Source organism: Papaver somniferum, chromosome 10, assembly GCF_003573695.1.
Source record: "Papaver somniferum cultivar HN1 chromosome 10, ASM357369v1, whole genome shotgun sequence".
NCBI classification, from domain to species: Eukaryota; Viridiplantae; Streptophyta; class Magnoliopsida; order Ranunculales; family Papaveraceae; genus Papaver; species Papaver somniferum.
In genome coordinates, this window is record NC_039367.1 from 91502367 (window position 1) to 91522919 (window position 20553).

At 35.3% G+C, this 20553-nt stretch overlaps 1 protein-coding gene and 1 long non-coding RNA gene across 3 annotated transcripts; both read left to right on the plus strand.

Moving 5' to 3' along the window:
* The first annotated feature begins 59 nt into the window (after positions 1 to 59).
* Positions 60 to 3618, plus strand: LOC113315163. Its single transcript, XR_003342789.1, has 3 exons — positions 60 to 693; positions 781 to 852; positions 3236 to 3618. It is a non-coding gene; the product is annotated as an uncharacterized LOC113315163 (long non-coding RNA).
* Positions 3619 to 15687: 12069 nt separating this feature from the next.
* On the plus strand, positions 15688 to 19791 carry LOC113319723 (glutamate--cysteine ligase A, chloroplastic-like). 2 transcript variants are annotated; one of them, XR_003345774.1, is made up of 5 exons: positions 15688 to 15872; positions 16002 to 16180; positions 18101 to 18165; positions 18446 to 18594; positions 19491 to 19791. XR_003345774.1 is itself a non-coding variant. In XM_026567968.1 (5 exons), exons 3-5 carry the CDS (start codon positions 18134 to 18136, stop codon positions 19628 to 19630), a joined length of 321 nt encoding a protein of 106 aa, XP_026423753.1. In that variant the 5' UTR covers positions 15867 to 15907; positions 16002 to 16180; positions 18101 to 18133; the 3' UTR covers positions 19631 to 19791. The 2 variants fall into 2 exon arrangements, 1 of the variants encoding a protein (XP_026423753.1); XM_026567968.1 differs by having other exon boundaries at positions 15867 to 15907.
* Positions 19792 to 20553: the final 762 nt, after the last annotated feature.

The window sequence follows — 20553 nt, forward strand, 5'->3', positions numbered from 1 at the left end:
AAAAAAATCAATTAAAAGATTACCTCACAATTGATCAGAGACTTGCGTACTGTACTGGAAACTTTTAACTGCTTAGGTTAATCTGTTACCACCATTTATACCATTTCCTCCCACTACTTACCGTTAGGAAAAATCTTAGTGCTCCCGTAATTTTCTCTTTGAATATTTGTGAGTCACAAGAATTTGAAATTCATCGAAGCGCAGCAAATCAATAATAATGTCATATATATTCCATATCGCGTATAATATCTTGCACAAACTTATTTTTGGACGCGACATTATTCTTACCATCTATTCATCTGTTGTCCCATTACTCCACAATCTCTTCAAGTGGGTTGCAATTGTTAGCCAGATAACGCAAAGTGCTAACAACCCAAGGGTCCAAAGAATGGTTCAGCTAAATTTAGCAGCCGATACTGCACCTAAGCCAATGTTTGGTCTTACAGTCTCATTCAGAAAATATATTATCTTCCGCAACAGCTGAAGGAATTCAAAGAGTTTGATTATTTGGTCTCCTTCAGTTAGATGATATCATCATAAATTTGTTTCTGTATTCTCATGTTGTTTGCTCAGCCATTTTGTATTCTCTTTTAAGTCTGCAACATATATACTATATCCATTATTGACTGGGTATGATGGGGTTTTGTATTACTAAAGATTCTGATTACAAGACTGTTTGAATGATTATTTGAGGTGATTTCCAGTTATTAATTTTCATTTTAAATCAAGTTTGTAGCAGATTCAGTTAGTATCCTAAATGTTTGATTAAATGCGTGACAGAGATTAAATGCTTATTAACACCAAAAGCTAATGTCACTCTGAAGGCTGCTGTGCTGCTGACATCTTCAAGAAGTAAGCTTTCGTTTATTTATGCAATCCCATCTTTAGAGGGTTCTTATCAGTTATCGTGATGGGTTAATGTAAAAATTGAATTTGTTAGAAAGCATTGAACTTGGATTATTATGTGTTGTTATAGCTTTAGGAAATGAGATTGCAAACAGTTAAACAACCTTAGGTGAACTATTAAATGAACCCAGCTATTCAGTTAGCCACTTACATGTAAGCGTGTTGGTCATTCTGCAGTCAAGTGTTTCTTTAGATTCTACTTTGCATACTACTTTTTCTGATTTCCAACTTAAGGATGTGTTATTTGTTCCTAAGGTATCACACCATTTACTATCAATTGGTAAGTTCACTAAAGATAATCTGTGTTATCTCCTTAGGGTTATGAAATCAAGGATCTCAAGACTGACAGGGTTCTTGATAGAGATAAGATGCAGAACAATCTGTATCCAATTCATTTGCCTAGCTCTGTGATACACTATACTTTTCATGCTTCTTTTTCATCAGTTGTTGCTTCCTCTTCTTTGTGGCAGAAAAGAAAAGATTAGGGCATCTTTTCTTCTTCCCAAGCTTCGATCCATAGGATAAATTCAATTGTCATCTCCTCCTCCTCGCGATGGATAGTGCCAATCATGTCAGTTAGTTAAGCACAAAAGTTTACCTTTCTCAACTTCAAATAGAACTACTTCTGCACCTGTGCAATTGGTTCTCTGTGATGAATGTGGACATACTTCTACTTTGTCTTCATCTGGCTATAGGTACTACATTCTTTTTACTGATGATCTTAGTAGGTATTATTGGTTGTATCCTATGAAGCTTAAAGCAAACATTTTAAAGCAACATCTAAGAATTTGTTTAGCGGCACAATTAAGATGTTTCAGTCAGATGGTGCTTTTGAGCTAGTTTAAGTGAAATGTAGAGATTCATAGATGAGTGTGGTATAGTCATTCAAGCTCTTGCCCAAATACTCGGCAACAAAATGGCCTAGCTGAGAAGATTCATAGGCATGTGACTGAAGTAGGTAGGTAATACAATTTTTTCTTTTCAAGCATCTTTACCTAAATCCTTCTGGATACAGCATATCTCATTAATAGAACTTCTTCTAAATTACTTGGTTATGAATCAATTTTTGAGATTTGTTTAACAAGCAACCAGATTTTTCCTTTTAAAGCATACGTATGTGCTTGTCACCCAAACTTAGTTCCTTGCAGAAAAGATAAGTTGAGTCCCTAACCAATTTGTGTGTGTTGTTAGGATATAGTCTGTGGCATAAAGGATACAGGTGTCTTGATTTGGCCACCAAGAAGGTCTAGGTCTCTAGAGATGTGGCAGTTGATGAGAATCTTTTTCCTTTTGCAACTACAGTCTTAATTCCTTCATCTACATTACCAATTGATTCAGCTATCATTTCTGTTCCAGAATTCTTTTTACCTACTACTTTAGAATTTCTATTCTAATATGCCAGAAATACCTATTCCTATTCCTCAAGTAGCCAATTTACCTTCGGCTCCAGCCATCTTTCAGCCACTCAATGTACCAATAGCTCCATCTTCTTACTGGTAGTGGCACCACCATTGTCACTAGGTCTAGATATGGTACTAGAAAAGCTAAGATCCTACCTGCAGTTTGTGTTCCTCATTTTACTTCTAGATATCCTATTTCCACTGCCTTCACTTATATTTTTCCCACCTCTGTTGAGCTAAAAACAGATAAAACTGTTTCTAAGGATCCTAAATGGGTAGAGGCTATGTCACGAGAATTTCAGGATGTACAGACCAGTCAGAAATGGATGTTGGTTCCATATTCTTCTTCTGTAAATGTACTTGGATGTAAGTGGGTGTATAAGGAAAAACTTAAAGCTGATAGTTGATAGTTTTAAGGCCAGGTTAGTGGCTAAAGGATTCAATCAGGAGGAAGGTATAGATTTTAGCGAAATGTTCTCCTGTTGTTAAAACTTTGTCTTTTGCTGTGAGTTAACCAAGTCAATTGAATTTGTGCATTCTCCATGACAAGTCATATGGTTTTAGTTTAGAAAAGACCGGGGTTTCTTTAAGGTTCAATTGGTTGTGGTATCAAACTGGCTGCTGTTAATTTTGCTTTATCTGGATTTTCTAATTCAGACTGAGCTGGATGCCTTGACACCAGAAAATTCACTGCTGGGTGTTGTGTATTTTTGGACATTCCTTAGTAGCTTGGAGCTCCAAAAGGTTGCCTAATGTTGCTAAATATTCTTCAGAAGCGTAGTATAAGGCCTTAGCTTTGCTTGCTTCAGAACTTCTATGGATGTCCTACTTATTAGATGAGTTGAACATCAGTTATTCAATTCCTTTTCAGCTGTTCCGTGATAAAATCAGTGCAAAATGTCTGGCTTAAATTCCATTTTTTCATGCAGGTTCCAAACATACTGAGTTGGATTTAGTGACTGCTGGTTATGTTACATCAGCATTGTTCCTTCTCATTTGCAGGTGGTAGATATCTTTACTAAAGGGCTTGCTTCACCGGTTTTCTGTGGTCTTCAGTCCAAGCTTATGCATCCTACTTCCGCTTAGCTTGAGGGGGAGTATTATTAACTGAAGATTTCTCTTCTTTTCTGTTGTTTTAAATCTGTACATTCAATTGTGTGTTTGCTCAGTTTGTTAAGAGTCTGTTGAAGTTTGTTGTAATGGTCATCTGTTCTCTTGTCCTTTCTTTTGGTGACTCCCGTCTCTTATAAAAGCTAAATCGAGTCCAGTATTTTGATATCCAATTTCATGTTGATAAAACTCTCTCAGCAACTTTTCTCACAACTGACCAAGGCAGATCATGAGTAATTATTGTCCTTGTAAGCTTGTGTAGGACTTAATACTAGTATGTCATGCTTTTTGTTATGGTTATCTAGTGGAATGCAAATGCCTACCTTGAACCTGTCACACTTATGGATTTGGGAACAGTTTTTTTGCCGGAAAATCTCAATATTGCGTTATCTTTCTGAGATAGCTAAACGCAGGAATTGATATCAAAGGAGAGATCAGACTACTAAGAAATGCTAGAATCAAAAAAAATTACACTGCACATATAATGAAATTATGGACGCAAAAGACTGCACTGCAAATTCAACATTCAGTGCATCTACATTACACTACATAGATAACAATAATCAAAAGAATAGAACTTCGCAGTCGGCACTAGTCTTCTTCAGCACTTCATCATATCAGTAAATCAAACCTGCATAATAATAATGCAACGGCTTGATCACGGCAGGAAAAGGCGCCAACGCTGTAGTTTCAGTAGTAGTAGTAGTAGTAGTAGTTAGCGCAGGAAGATTAAGCCAGTCCTCTTGATCAAACTTGTTATAATTGAAAAAATCCGTAGACGATAAAAGTGGAAGAGAGGGGAATTCATTCATCATAACCATATCATCTTCATTACAATCCTTTGCCATAAATTTATTCTCCTCCATCAACTCATCTAATTTCTCTGAAATCATACCAAACTTGGGCTCCAAATTCCTTTCAATCTCTTCAACAGATAAATCACTTACTTTTTGATTATCTTCTTTAACATCAACATTGCACAATCTCCTCGTCTTGTTATCATTCACACATTGATCAGAAACAACAACTTCTTCATCAGTATCCCTCTTTCTTTTCCCTGCTTTTGAATCAGGCGATTCTACCTTTTCCTGATTTAATAAATCCATATTTTCTTTCATCAATCTTTAATTTCTACTTCTGAAAAAAGAAAAAAAACTTTCACAGAGTGTTGAAGAAGAACAGGAAAGAATGCGTCGGCTTTAGCTGAGACTTAGCAAGTAGTAACAGAGAACACTTGAGATGACTATTTATAGGCAATAGAAACTTGATTCGCAAGTTTTTACAGCTTCTAAAAATTGCTCCAGTTGCATTGCGTTTTCTGGCCGTTGTAATTTGTCGTCCGATGAACTTGTTTCCAAACAAAGGCAAGCTCTTAACAGGTCGGGGACCATGGTCAACAACGCGTTTGACTTTTGTTTCGGGTTTGCCGTGTCTTGATAAAATACGTGGTTCTCTCGAGACGATTCCGGCTGAATTTGGAAACTGGTATAACATCCGCAATGTTTATTACCGTCGGATAAGTTATTCCACCAAAATGTTTATTACCATCGATTAGCTGAAAAAATTAATTTGCAAATATGGTAGGAACACCAATTATTTTCATGTTGCAGATGTAAATATGCATCAAATGAGTCCAATCAGCGTAATATTATACTCTTAAAAAATCATTTCCAAAGCATGAACGCCCCTTTTCAAGCAGGACTCAATGTACCTCACATTTACGGGTTCACCGGGTCACATTTACCAGGACTCAATGTACGGGTTCACCGGGTCAATAGAAAAGAAATTATTTAGCAAGATATGAACTAAAATAAGTGTATTCGGGGGATCAGGACTCAATGTACCTCACATTTCTCACTCGTTATTTGCCCCTACTATTCTAACTTTTTACATTTTTCGCGACTCAAGCCCTAACCTTTTAAAGCTTCGCGTCTTCTTTCCTACTACATCTCCCTCCGTGTTCCAACCTAACCATTTCTTATTGATCAAATCGAGATTTGCTTAGAGTGCCGCAACAATAATAGAAATCAAAGATTTATTGAGAGTGCAGGCAACAACAATAAAGTGATCAATCAATGTATTATTAGTTAAGATTCTTGGTGCTTTTCGTTACCGAACAGTTAACCAACACAGGCTTATTGGAGCTCTTGAAGTTGAAAAGAGTACTCTCCTAAAAACAAACAGATCACTAATAAATCATTCAAGAAATCAAAGTGTGATTTGATAGTTATTTTCTGATTCAAGACTGGATGTTTGTTTCTATAACTCAAAAAATCAATTTGCACTTTTTTTCCTTTACTGATTCGACCCATTGAAACAGTGTTGGCACGGCTGGATCATGAGCCAACCCGTCCGGGTCACCTGGTTCATACAAAAGAAAACGGTTTTTGGCAAATTTATTGGGCCAGTGATGGACCAGCCGGAAAAGTGACTGGGTCACCGGTTTACTGGGATGATCGGACGGGCCGGGCTGGTTTCTAAACATTGTTTTCAAGTGACTCATAGTCATATCCCATTCAAAGACCTTATCACTCCTTGCATCGATCATTCGTAAAATACTAAAATAGGTAGTTTTAAAATAATTTCATCTTTTCTTTCTGGAATGAAGCCATTGGATTCACCATGTCAGATGGTTTTCCGTCGTATTTTGTTAAAGATGATTGGGCCACTTTGGAAATGATATCATACACATGGTCTAGGGTTTCTTAACCTTTAAATACCTTTGTAAGGACGATGTCAGAGATTAGGTATATAATATCTAGGCATTTATCCGTTAAAATCGGATTACAAAATCTCTAACTTTTGTTTTCTCATAGACAAGTTCATTTGCAAGTTACCTGGATAGAGACTTTTTGCAATTGCTATATACTTCATGGGTTTTTGTTTGTTACCTAAAGGGGTTACACAAGAAATTGAAAAGATTCAAAGATGTCTCTGATGGGGTCACACTACAGATGAAAGGAAACTTTACTTCATCAACCGGAAAAAAGTAGAGGTTAGAAAGGATTGTGGATGTCTTAGTATAAGAAACATGGAGTTGACGAACATTGCTCTTATCTGCAAATTCTGGAAAATAAAGATGCAATGTGGGTTAGACTGCTAAGTGCTAAATATATTCAGGATAACTCATTATAGATCGTGGAAAACCCTCTAAGATGGACGGCTGTATGGAGTATCCTATTAGAGGTTAGACATATTTTAGAAAATAAAGTTTTTTGGCAAGTCTCTAATAGCGATAATATTCATATCTGGGATGATTCATGTTTATATAAAAGTATGGAACATCTCATTAGCAAACCATCGTCTCTTCCCATGAGTATACAAAAGGTGTCTGATTTGATGATACCAAATTCAAGATCTTGGAATCTAACTCAACTAAATCAATTGTTCCCTCCAGAGACAGTTCAATGCATAACTTCCATCTATTGAAGTTTATAAGAAGACTAAAAAGACACCTTGACTTGGTCATGAACCTCTTTAGGTAAAATCTCAACTAAGTTTTGCTATCAACTTTTGATGAAGTCTTCTTCATAATTAAGTGCATTTTCGTGGAAGAAATTCAGGTTTATTTTTAATCTCCTACGGAAGATTCAAATTTTAATATGGAAAGTTATTCACGACCGGATTGCAGTGAAATGAAATATCTAATGTTTCATTCACAATATTGAAATTGCATGCAATTTTTGTTGTCGGGAGGAAGAAACTATTTCCCGTTTACTATTTGATTTTCCTGGAACAAGATTGGATTATTTTTAATAGAGCTCACATGAACTTAATTCATCACTCTCCTGTGGAAAACTTAAATCATATCTTAATAGACTGGATGAAAGATAATTTAGATCACAAGTTTATAATTAGGATATACATTATTTGGATTCTCTGGAAAATGAGAAATGATATGATATTTTTTAGAAAGTTTGGTCCTTAATTAAGTATTCATATCAAGATTATAACATGTGTATGGATGAGGTTTCGGAAGAAAGGAGCATCAATGCTCAAGCTTCTCAAAATCACATTTGGACTCCTCCAGAACCTTATTACATCAAGATCAATGTGGATGTTGCATTTATCCCTAACATTGGAGCAGCAGGAGCAGTCACACAAGATCATAATGTAAGATTTCTGGGATGCGGCTCAATCACATTCGATATTACTTCTTCGTTATTGGAAGACTTCATTGCTTGTAAATTAGGTATGGAATTGGGCAAGAAGTTTCTTAGTGATAAACCATCATTGAAGATGATGCAACTAGCGTCAATGTGACTGTTTTAGGAGATGTAACAGTTATCCCTTGGAGTATCAAATCTGTAATTCTATAAATAAGTGACGCTGCTAGCACTTTTGTTGATGTAAAATTTCAGTTTGTGTCTAGGAGTGCAAACAATTTGGCACATTCTTTGTGTCGATATGCAGTGCATGAAAATGTAAGTAGTTGGCGGAATGCTAATTCTCCATCCCTTTGTATATGTTCAAACCTCATCCTAAATGAGGTAGTTTAATAAATGGGCCTTGTTGAGCCCTTTTCTCCTTCAAAAAAAAATAAATAAATTCACATATATTACCCTGATCTGGAAGACTCATATTTTATAGATCCCAATAAATTTTCGGCATATTTATCTAAGCAATATAATTTTACAAAAGTTATTGCTAACGACTCAACCCCTTCTTAGTAAGCTCATGTTTCTCAATAAATTGTCTTTACCGTTAGGCAACAAATCAGTGGCTATATTATTTTTTTTGAAAACCTCCAAAGTAAAGAAGACTTTATGGGACTAAAGTAATATGTCTTCCTCATTACTTGGAATTTCTTTCATGGCTTTTCATTTTGACACGATCTTGCAATATTATTTTTGGTATAACCATTGCGAAGGGTGATCCAATCATGTTGTACCTATTTTTTCGTTGATAATTATTTTTTTAAGACGAAAGTGGACATTGGTCAGGCTAGTCACTAACTCTCGATTCTCTCTAAGCTCAATAATTTAACCATACCTAATTCGTCAATATCCAGAAATCGCGAGTTTAATCCACCATAAAATTCAAAGAATGTGTTACAGATTTTTATCATATCATACCTTGTTCTTTTTTATTTTATTTGAACAAAAACCGCACAACCAGTTTTGAGACACAAGAGTATTATTGTGAATTGAAGGCCTAAAATACACCTGGTATAATTCAAACTTTTTTTGTTGGTTTCCAATATGTGCTAGATTTTTCTTTATAAGTTATTGTATTAACAATGATGCTAACGTGGGGTACAGGTTTGCTTGGGAGTGTGTCATACCTTTTTAATGAATATTTTGCCTTATATATAATTTGGTATACCTTTAAACAAATTGGTACCCCGATTAGCAGCCATGTAAGTTAGGGTGCTTATACTAAGCCAAGAAATATTATACTAAATATGACATCACCACGATCCACAGTCATTTCAATTACTACGCTAGGTAATTGCAAGTTTTTACGGAAAATACCGGGACATAATAATAATCAATAACGAAAGTAATTACTCAGAAACACTTCACCCATCTAATAGGTTTACATTCAACTTTATTTTACTACTACAAAACTAACAGAATCTTGTTCTAGAGCTAACACTATTGTGACCCTTTGTTTGGCTATGATTAGGGTATTTAGCAAAGTCAATGCATGGTAACAGAAAAAGCAAGCACTATAGTATTTGACTATATAGTCTTAAAAAATTTACATGTGCAACAAATCAGAAATATAAAGGCTGATAGTGCCTAAAAATTTACTTTTTAGATATTGAATATCCTCCCAATATAAATATTGAGTTTTCACTAGCCAATAGTAGCAATCAGAAGTACAAGTATTTTTCTTCACAAAATGTTGACCTTTTTTCTTTTAGAAGTCGTTTTAAAATTTTACACCCAAACTAATTTCTTGCTTTTTGACTTCTAGAAGTAGAAAAACTATTTTTGGATGCTATCTATTACATTTGAGGAGAAATAAGAGACCATAATAATTTTCCTTAGGCCTTGGCTATAATGTGGCCAAAGTCAAAATAAATAGTTCTCCATAGTGCCACTACACCAAATATGGATTTTAGCAACAAAAATGTGCATCGTCTAAGCTGCCATTGGAATTTGCAAAAAAAAAAAAAAAAGGTTGTTGCAAAAAAGAAAAAAAAAAAGTGCAACAACTAGTGGTCATTGAAACTGTAATAACGATGTAAGCTTTTATGGATTGCAACTACACATAATATCACATGTGGGAAAACCCCATGCGGGTTGCAACACCAAAATATTATAAGTTTACATGTGTACTACAAGTGTGAGGTGGAAATAGTAGAGAAACATACATCTTATAAAAATCTTCAGGAACCCTAGAACCTGCCTTTCTAAGTCTGTCTTTTTTTTCGTATTAAGAAAACCGATTATATTAACAAACTAGAACTAACAAAAATGAAAGAGTTTCCTTAAAATGATATCAGGAGGCTGAACAACATATTTACGAGCTACGTCAGATTTCCTAGATAGCTTTGCTAAGGCATCTGCCACCCTATTGAGGTTTTTACATACATATATACTTACAAAATATTTTTTCGAAAGCAAAAAATCCGATTTTACAAGTATTTACACAAGAAAATTTTATCCAGTTTATAATAAAAGCTTCTCTCCATTAACAACTTGCAGTAAAGAGAAATGTTTTGAAGCAAAGATCATATTTTCCAGTTGTCGTTGAGTACCTCGGTCAATATTATTAAAAGGGACTTTGCCTCTGCTTTTATCACTGAAGATACGTTTGTGGTCCAACAAATGGTTGCTGCGAAGTCTCCAGTGGACCTATATGAGACGGTTTGACAACCTGCAAGAGAAGAAATTTTCCAAAATAAGCATCCATAAACATTAGCATACTCTATATTAATAACTAAAAGTGAATGAGTAAAAATATGCATTGTAGAACAGATTGCATATGAAAAAAGGTTTTGGTTCAGATGCTTATGTAGTTGTTGAATTTCGGTTAAAGTGTCTACTTGAAACTTGTTATGATAAATAAATAAATAAATATCATAAATAGAACATTTCTTTAAGTTACCAATAATAGTTTGACATCCATATTTTGAAACCTACCAAAGTATAACAAGTACAGTTTTTGAGTATCAATTTTATTTTGTGTTGGTTTCACTTAGATTTAGTGTATAATCCAGTTTCTAAGGCTTTAAAAACAAGAGACAGTAGAAAAATCCTAACGACATACACCAAACCAAATTGTTATGGAAAATGAGCAGTGATAATACAAAAGATCAAAATATTCATATGTTAAACCACATGGAGGACATATATCATCAGGAATAATGCCTATTCCAAAGAGATAAGATTTTAAAGGCAAGATGTTAGAATGCATTTCCAAATAAATATTTTATACTCGAGAGGATATTCATGTACCAAATTTCGAGTCATTGCTTTTGTTCTTAAGGGTATACAGTACACTGATCAATCAAGAGACTCTTGTAAGGGGACTTGGTGGAAAAATTGCCTGAATTTCTCAGTCACCATCTAATTATATCTTTAACATAGAAGTCAAATCAGGAAAAAAAAATCTATTTGGAGTTGATTGAATAGCTCTGCCGAGGATGATTCTTCCCGTCCATAAGAGTAGGGATTGATCAATTGAGATACTCTAGGGTAACCCAGTAAGTGAACCTTTATTGGTCTTTGTAAATTCTGAGAGTCCATATCCTCCCATCTGTCTTTCCATATGCTTATATCTCACTTGTAGACACCTCCCATATATGATGTTTCCTGACTATTTCGAGTCCTTAACCGAACCCCCTCTCCATATCCAAGTACCATGATTTCTTGGTAATTAATGCAATGGTCGATGTTTAGGGAAGTACTTCGATTTTAGAACCCAAACCTATAAGTCAATAGGATTAGACACAAGTCTTCATGGCATTTTTTCCAACAATCCAAGTTAAACTTTGTGAGATTTTTAAAACCTAGGCCCCATACACATTTGGGAAACATAAACTTTTATATGCTTTAGGATTTAATTATTTCTTATTTGGATGATGTACCCATTAATTTTTTTTTTTTTGGATAATGCCTAATTGCTTGATAGTTGAAACTGTCAAGACAAAACATGTCGTCTGATACATATCAACAAAATTCACAGCAACTTGAATCTTAATTGCTCTTCCCTACTTGGGTAATTGATTTCTCCTTCCATCATCTAGCTTATGCTACATTTAGGTGATTAACAGTTGAAAACTTATAGATTTAGATCTATTAAGAAATAATGGTACTTTTGTATACTTACCAGCAATCTTCATTGGTTTCATTTGCAACTGAAAAAGTGGGGGTACAACAACCTCACCCAATATTTCGCTTAGCAATCTGTATGGACTAACTCTGATATACTTTTAAGAGAATCAACTAGACAGTCAGAATCAATCTTAACAAAAAGTATATTAAAGATTTATATCTCAATTTCTCGATTCAATACTTAAGCAAATAACAATCTGCGAGTCTAATTGAATACAAGAGAAATTACCTTGAACGGTACCAAAGACTAATGCTCAAGGATCAATCAATTTCAATCAACAACCAATGGTTGGATTTACCAATTGATCGATTCAACGCACAACCTGTGATATTTCAATTATATAACAAAATATAATGCGGAAAAGAAATAACACATACACCAGAAGTGTTGTTAACGAGGAAACCTCAAATGCAAAAAAACCCGGGACCTAGTCCAGATTGAACTCACACTGTATTAAGATGCTACAGACACTAGCCTACTACAACTAACTTCGGTCTGGATTGTAGTTGAACCCCAATCAATCTCACACTGATCCAAGGTACAGTTGCACTCCTTACGTCTCTGATCCCAGCAGGATACTACGCACTTGATTCCCTTAGCTGATCTCACTCAAAACTAAGTGTTGCTACGACCCAAAGTCGAAGACTTTAATAAACAAATCTGTATCACACAGAAAAGTCAACAGGAATAGATAAATCTGTCTCCCATATAATACCTACGAGTTTTATTCCGTCCTTTGATAAATCAAGGTGAACAGGAACCAATTGATATACCAGACTTATATTCCCGAAGAACAGCCTAGAAATATCAATCACCTCATAATAATCTTAATCGAGTAGCGAAACAAGATATTGCGGAATCACAAACGATGAGACGAAGATGTTTGTGACTACTTTATCTTGCCTATCAGAGATATAATCTCGAGCCAATTATTCCAATTGCACTCAACACGATAGAAACATCAAGATCAGATCACACAACTACAGAGAAAATAGTTGGGTCTGGCTTCATAATCCCAATGAAGTCTTCAAGTCGTTAACCTACGGGGTCTCAATAGAAACCTAAGGTTAAAGGAGAATCAACTCTAGCTTATACAACTATTATCACACATGAGGTGTGGGGATTAGGTTTCCCAGTTGCTAGAGTTCTCCTTTATATAGTCTCCAAATCAGGGTTTGCAATCTAAGTTACCTTGGTAACAAAGCATTCAATATTCACCGTTAGATGAAAACCTGATTAGATTCAAGCTAATATCTTCCAACCGTTAGATCGAACTTAGCTTGTTACACACAAATGAAATGCACTTTCATTTAGGTTTGTGTAACCGTACCTAAATGTGTACACCTAGTTTTTTCAACAGTAGTTAACCAAATGGTTAGCCATATGAGCACTTTCATATCAACCGTATTCATCTTCACCATAACTAGTTCAAATGACTCAAAAGAACTAGTTAGAGAGTTGTTTAATTGTTTAGATCTCACAGAAGTATATAAGACACAATCGAAGCAAAAACGATTTTGATTCACTCGAATCGATTCATGAACATTATAGCCACGGTTTGCAAATATGCATTCCTTAGTTTATATATGTCTTAGTGCACGAATAAACTGTTTTTAAAAAATAACCCACTCAAGTATGCATACCGGTACGCATACTTAAGTACCCGGTTTGAGTTTGTTTTCAGTTCAAAAACTCCAGCAAAAATTCACGGGATGTGAACTTCCGGCAGTACACGTACGGGTACGTGGAGTTAGCTTCCGGACTTCCTGAACCAGTAAAGTACGCATACTTTAGTTCAAGGAATTTTGGACTTACACAAGTATGAGTTCACATACAATGTTTATATCCATTTAAGGTTATATATTCTAAACTCTCATTTTAATCATTGAAACATTCTTAGAGGATGTTAAATAGAGGTTATTCACACACTATTTTTCATCAAAGCGATTTTCAAGATATTGAAATAATCAACATGACTTACGTCATTTGTAAAGATAAATGGCCAAAGCGAAAGCTTACCAACACATATTTCGAGAAATAGATAAGCGAGACTCGGCTCGAAATAGCAAATGTGTATAATCGAAGTCTATATAGCAATACGAATTTTGTCTCAAGATATGAGATAGAGTAGATATACTTTTGAGTGATAGATAAGTTCAAGTCTCCACATACCTTTTAGTCGATGAAGTTCCACAAGTTTCTTGAGTAGTTCTTCGTCTTTGTACGATGAACGTCGTGGAGTCTAAAGCTCAACTACACTTTCTATCCTAGTTCGAGACTTATCTATAAGTAGACTAGAAATCAAGACTTATAGTTTTGGAAAATAAACTTGACAAACAAGCTTGAGATAGCAACGCTTGCGAGTTCGACCGAGCAGTGCTCTAACAACAACATTTTAGCTATCTCAATTTGCCTTGCCTTTGGCCTTTTTTTAACTAAAAAGTGATACCATTTTTAATATAATTAACAGTTGACTTAAAGCACTGCTAAATCTCGGCAATAATGCTTGAAGAATCTTAATTTCAATATTTTTAGTTTTTAGAATTAGCATCACATCATCTACAAAAAGAAAATGTCTGATAGACGGTCCAGATCTTGTGGTCTTAACCACATGAATTGATTTATGAGACTCAGCTTGTATAAGATGACAAGAAAGAACATACATGCAAACTATAAAAAGACAAGGAGACAAAATATGTCCTTGTATGAGCCCTCTAGTAGGAGTAAGAGAGAGAGACAAGGTGTATCATTTAAGAGAAGATATATAACTAATGGGAGCAGTATTAATCAATGATATATCATGTTATACATCTTCTCAACAAAACCTAGTTAATTGCTAAAATATGTCCTTAACAAAAAACCATACTGAAATGACGAGGGTACCAAGTACACCATAATCTTTTCGATATCAACTTGTGCAAGACACACCTAGTGTAATCTGGTATATAACATAAGTTCGAACCTAGGGAGCTAGGGGGTTTTGGCTTCAGAAATATGGATTTCTTTAACAGTGCTATGATCACCAAGATAGCCTAGAGACTAATATCTGAACCAGACTCATTGTGGTCCTCAACCATGAAAGCAATCATTTCAAAAAAAAACAATTGTGATCAGAATGGACATCAAACCCAGGTATCACTATCAACATAAGTTCCATGAGTTATTCTAACATGAAAAAACATGATAATTCCTCTTCTTGTACTAACTATTCTTTCATTGCCATGTCTTAAAAGAATCAAGGAATGCATCTCTAGAGATGACATAGCTAGAAGAGGAGTTGAACTAGCAGTGAGATGGGCCAAAAAGTTGCATAGAGCAAACATCGATTTCCAAGCAGAAGACGATGCAACACTGAAGGATTTAGAGGATGAATACAAGTCAGAAGTTCAAGGAAGATTCAATCTGGGATACCATCAGTTGAAAGATAGAAATTTTGAAGCAATCTCTTTTTTTATGTGAACTTTAATCGGAAAGGTCCAAACTTAAACCTTTTACTTAATTATCTTTATTCTGTAAGTGGTAATATAATGGTAATAACAATCTACCGACATAGATGGCTCACAAAGATTTATGCATAATTTTGAAGGTAGCTCTGCAGATCTTAATTGTAACCGATGAGTTTCTGACTTTCGGGCAGACTACTCATTTTCTTATTTAAGAAAAAACTAAAATTGTCTTCCAACTTAAAAAAAATAAAAATAAAATAAAATTGTCTTTTAACTTTAAAAAAAAGAAAAGAAAACTAAAATTGCCTTCATCAGATGTTGAAAATAATTTCAATTCCACGCAAAAGGAGCTTACAATACACAATTAGATGACCGGTTGCACGTCCTGAGTTAAGACGCGTAAGAATATTTACCGTGGGACTCTTTACTGTATTAACTCCCAACCGCTCCGCTTCACTATTAACTCTCCAGTCTCCAGTCAACTCCTTGGTCCTTACGCGCTTCTTCTTCTTCTTCTTCTTCTTCTTCTTCTTCTTCTCTCTCAGTCTCACACTCTCACTTCCTCTCCTCGTTCTTTCCAAAGCAAAACCCTCTCTCTTTTATTCTCTCACCACTATTACCATTGGCTTTTGTTTCCCACTTATTTCTCTTCATTTAGACTAAATCCATCTGATTGTTTGAGAATCAGGAAGGTTTCTTTCAACAACAATGGTGATTCTAGGTAATCACGACAAGCCCCTTTCATCATTTTAGTAGGTGATACATTGATCTTCTGATTCAAATACTGTTGCGATTAAACTTTTTTTTTTCTTACTTTTATATTCTTGTTTGTTTTTGGTGATGGCTGCAGCATCTGTTTCTGGAAACCTAATTCTTGATAAACCAGAAAGTATTATCTGAATCCTTCTGGTAAAGTTCAAGGGCCGTTCTCATTGAGTTCGCTCAGAGCGTGGAAGATCAGTGGATATTTTGAACCTGATTTCAGGGTTTGGAAAACACAAGGCATACAAAAGAAGCGGCAATCCCTAGGTAAGAAGAGAAGTGTTCAATCCTTTCAGAATCATATTTGCGCATCTAGTCTATTACTATATATATATATATTGAAGTTCCTTTCTGTTTGTCTCCGGAATCCTTTCAGAATTATTTTGCACATCTAGTTACAAGCATTTTTTTTTTAGTAATGCCGTGAAATGAAACACATCCTAAATCCTTTAAAGGTTCAGTTATCTTTTCAGAAGTATTTCTTGCAATTATTAGAATTGTGGGAATGTGGGGTTTGTAGAGAAACTTGGGTTTTTACAACACATCACTATTATGATACAATGCATTGCAGCAGGAGGTGTGCTTTGATCAGAAAATACTAGCAAACTCAAGCGTACATACATGACTTAGCTAGGGTTTAACTTTGATTTAAAAAAAATCAGGACAGTAATTCCCTGGGATGTTGTTTTGTGTTATCATCATCATCGCCTGTTTTAGATGCATTGCAAGCACGCAATTATTCTGGTTCGTTCAACTTCTGTTCATGTTAAGCGATAAGTTGTTTCAAATTCTCCAACTCTTTGTTCATGCCACTGCGTTGTTCAAGTAATATAGGAATAAGTATGCGGTAAAGTAAATAGCCCCTGCATCAATTCTCATACTGACTTGGTACAAGCTGATTTTTGCCCTCAACAGCCCTTGCATCAACTCTTTGTTTCTGTGCACATTTAGCTATAGATGCTCCGATACAAGCTGATTTTTGCCCTCAGCAGAACCTCTATATTTGCTGTTATTTTCTTGTCCTGAAGTTGAATAAGAAAATGCGCCACTGGTTACCTGATGAATCATGTCGTGCATCTAGCGTTTCTGTTTCGAGTTTTACACCCACACCAGACTCATGTTTTTGTTTTGCCATGGCCACGGGGATTTGGAGTCCAAAGACATTTCCTTAAAATAAATAGATCTTCGCTTAGTCATGTCTTCCTTTAAATACTCTACAAGTATAGTAGAGTACTCACTGTGGGACACTTTACATACCCCCATACCCTATTAGTAAGACGTGTAGAGTATTTACCGCAATACGTGACTGACCTAAGACATATTCAGTTGACCCGCATCCAACCATTCCGTTTTACCGTATTAACTCTCAAATCCTACGCGCGTCTTTTTTTTAAAACACCTTTCTCCTCCTCCTCCCCTCTCTTCTTCCTCCTCATTTCCCAAAGTAAAACCCTCTTCTTCTTTTTCTTCTCTCACCATGGATCATATTACAGCTGCAAGTCCGTAGAAGAAAAAGAAGAAAATAGTTTTGCTTTGGGAAATGTGGAGGAAGAAGAGAGAGGATGAGAAAAGTGTTTGTCTTTGTTTGCGGCTGCTATTTTTCTCAATGCTGCTTATGTTGGCAAACTCAAACAATAACCTGAGTTTTTTTTTTGTTTTTTTTCTCTAGGATTTTTTTGAAAGATTTCTTGTGTTTTTGATGATCTTCTGTTTACTATTTGATGATCTTTGTTTTGGATCAGAATGTGCAGCAGAAATAGATCAATTACTTAGAGATGGAATACCAGCGATAGTTGAGAATGCTAAAGATGATGATACAATTTGACTAAATATTAAAATTCTAAATGTTAATATTGAGTAGCTTTATTACTTAGAGATGGAAAAGCCATTGCCGTTGCTTAATTTGATTTTGGGATCGACCTATTTGCAGACATCATGGCTTTTTCCAAATAGTTTCCTTATTGCTTGTTTCCTTATTTCCTTATTGCTTGTATGTAATGTACATTTTGGCTATTCCCCATTGTTTGTTTCCTTAAATTATTAGCTTTGGTTAGCTCAATTGAATTTGCTGCTAGTGGGGATGTCTCTGCATCTGTTTTATGTTATACTTATTCCTCGTCCTGTTTGTTTTGGGTTTATTAGTTGTGCTGTTTGTACTTAGTGTAGTTTCTTGTTGGTGATTGTCAGGGATGCTTCTAAGTTCTAAGGCTGTTGTTGTTGATGGAGGTAGCTTTGCCTGTCATTTTCTACTGGTATGTTGTGTTGCTATATTTAAATATATAGGAGTTTTTATTTAGAAAACTTGCTAGACTCTTCTGTCGTTCGTCATTGCGTAAGATGATCAAGCTGATCATCCTCAAGTGCAGCAGCTATGTTCTTGAAAGTATAAGTAATCAAAATCTTTTGGAATAATAAAGCTTTTGCAATCATGTTGCACACAGCAAATAGCGGGACATAAATGCGTCATTTGACTATGTTGACAAGGCCTTCAAAAGTGTTAAATTTTTATGCAATCTTATTTTATTTTGGCAGGATAGGAACGGAAAATGAAAAGTTTGCCTTCGAGCTTGTAAGCCTACACCCCATGAAATATGAGCAAATTGCAGACTTGCTTAATGGTATGCAAGATATTCAATTGGGAGACACTAATGGAAGAGGAATATATTACTGGACTCAAACAGGTGAAAATACTATAATTTTTAATTTCAGCATCAACGTTATACAAGCTCTTTTCAATATTAAATGCATAGATTGCATATGCGTGAATTCATTGTTAGCTTTTCGCACTGCTTCCAAGAACCATACAAACTAGCTGCACCTTACTTAATTTCACCCAGGTCGAGTTGCATTTACTTGTTCTTCGTGGCTGTCAAACACCCTGGTTTTACTTTTCATTGTATACCTATCCATATTGCATCGCTTTCATGGTTTCTAAGTAACCACTTCAATTCCTAGTTTTCATGGCTGTCATTCCACTTTCATCATTTTCATCGATCTTTGTGGCAACACACCTGGCTTTCTCAGTAATGATATTATTATTGTCTTGTGAAACGTAGGAAATGCTTATATACTTGTCATTCTTTTGATATCACACACAACTTTTGTATAAGATGTGCGCCAAATTAATTCTAGGAATGCAAAGAGTTTCCTCAAATTTGCTTGATTTCCATGAGCAGGGTTCTCAGATTTATTTGATTTTCTGGTCATGGAAATCCATGGCTAGGCATGAAGCCATATCATCTCTTGTAACAAAAAAATTCGCAAGGGCTGAATAAGTTAGATCAGCATAATCGCTCTTATAATCAAAGCTTAAATACTGGCAAGTTTAAGAGCTATATCGATACATCTATACCTTTTACATGTTTCCACCCGGTATTGTATCCATTCATGAATAGGTGTTAGACAGAAATGGCAGGAAACACGAATTGGCGTACAAACCCAAGATACTCCATGTTCCTCCGGTTGAATATGATGTTTGTAATTTAGTTCTTGTATTATCAAATTCTTCTTTGCTCTTAGATTACTTTATCATGGTTTTCTGTCCGAAATTGAAATCCATATCTGTTTTCACTTGCAGTCAGTATTCAACTCAAACGCCGTCCAATAATCTATAACGTACTGAAAAGGAGTAGGAGATTTCAGAAGTCACTACTCAAATCGTCATGGTGCCTGTCAAGAAGCATGAAATGTCGGGTCGGGGTTCACGTTGCTGAATGAGATTTTATTTTTATTTTTTTGATGGAATGCTGCACTTGGTGTCCCCGAACCGAATTCTTAGGATGTTATTGTCCATTGTACATTTTCTATCTGTGCCTTTTGTGTTGGGAAATGTGAGTGTGGATTTGAACAAAAAAATAAATGATGTTGTATCTTTTGAAAGCAATTGAAACTTGGTAGACAAAATGACATTCAAGGTTGAGCTTTCAAGCTTCCCCTAGAATGCATTTCTCTCACAAGTCAGGATAAGCATTTATACATGATACAAACCAAACAAAAGGAAAATCAGAAACTTTTTTTTTTTTTTTTTTTTTGAAGCAAAGAAAATCAGGAACTGTGTGGTTGTGTAGCTTCTCTATGGCAAGGAGACGAAGATTTCAGAAGTCACTTGCTCATATCATCACGGTGCTTGTCAAGAAGCACGGAATATCTGGGTTCATGTTGGTGACTGAGATTTTATTATCTGATGGAATGCTGAGTGATATTGTTCCCAATACTGTTCATTGTACATATGCCTTCTGAGCGTGGATTTTAACAGATAAATGATGTGAAGCTGTTGGCAGCAATTGAAAAGATACATAAGCAGTTATTATGAATGACAAATTCATTAACTTCAGGTAAATGCTAGCAAAAATGAGACTATGAATACCTAATGAACCCCCTAATCTGCCGTAACAGTACCTCTTAGGCTCTTTATGCTAGACCATCATCCACCTACCGATGTCATAAAACTTGGTAACTTCTAAGAACAGTAATTACAAATCCTCATTATCACCAAACCAACAATCCTATTATGATGAATACCAATGCAACTCTATCCAGCAGGCAGCAACACAAGAGTTGCCTTCCAGTCAGACAGAAAAAGTTGATACAATCATTTGGATGAACCATGAATTCTAGAATCAAAAGAATTACACAGCACA

What these genes read in the sequence shown, in the direction of transcription:
- LOC113319723 (XM_026567968.1), top strand. Translation starts at nt 18,134, where the DNA reads ATGGAGGTAGCTTTGCCTGTCATTTTCTACTG. An exon ending in TTGCCTGTCATTTTCTACTG is followed by an intron (nt 18,166 to 18,445) that starts GTATGTTGTGTT and finishes TTATTTTGGCAG; the next exon opens with GATAGGAACGGAAAATGAAA. An exon ending in ATATTACTGGACTCAAACAG is followed by an intron (nt 18,595 to 19,490) that starts GTGAAAATACTA and finishes TTTCACTTGCAG; the next exon opens with TCAGTATTCAACTCAAACGC.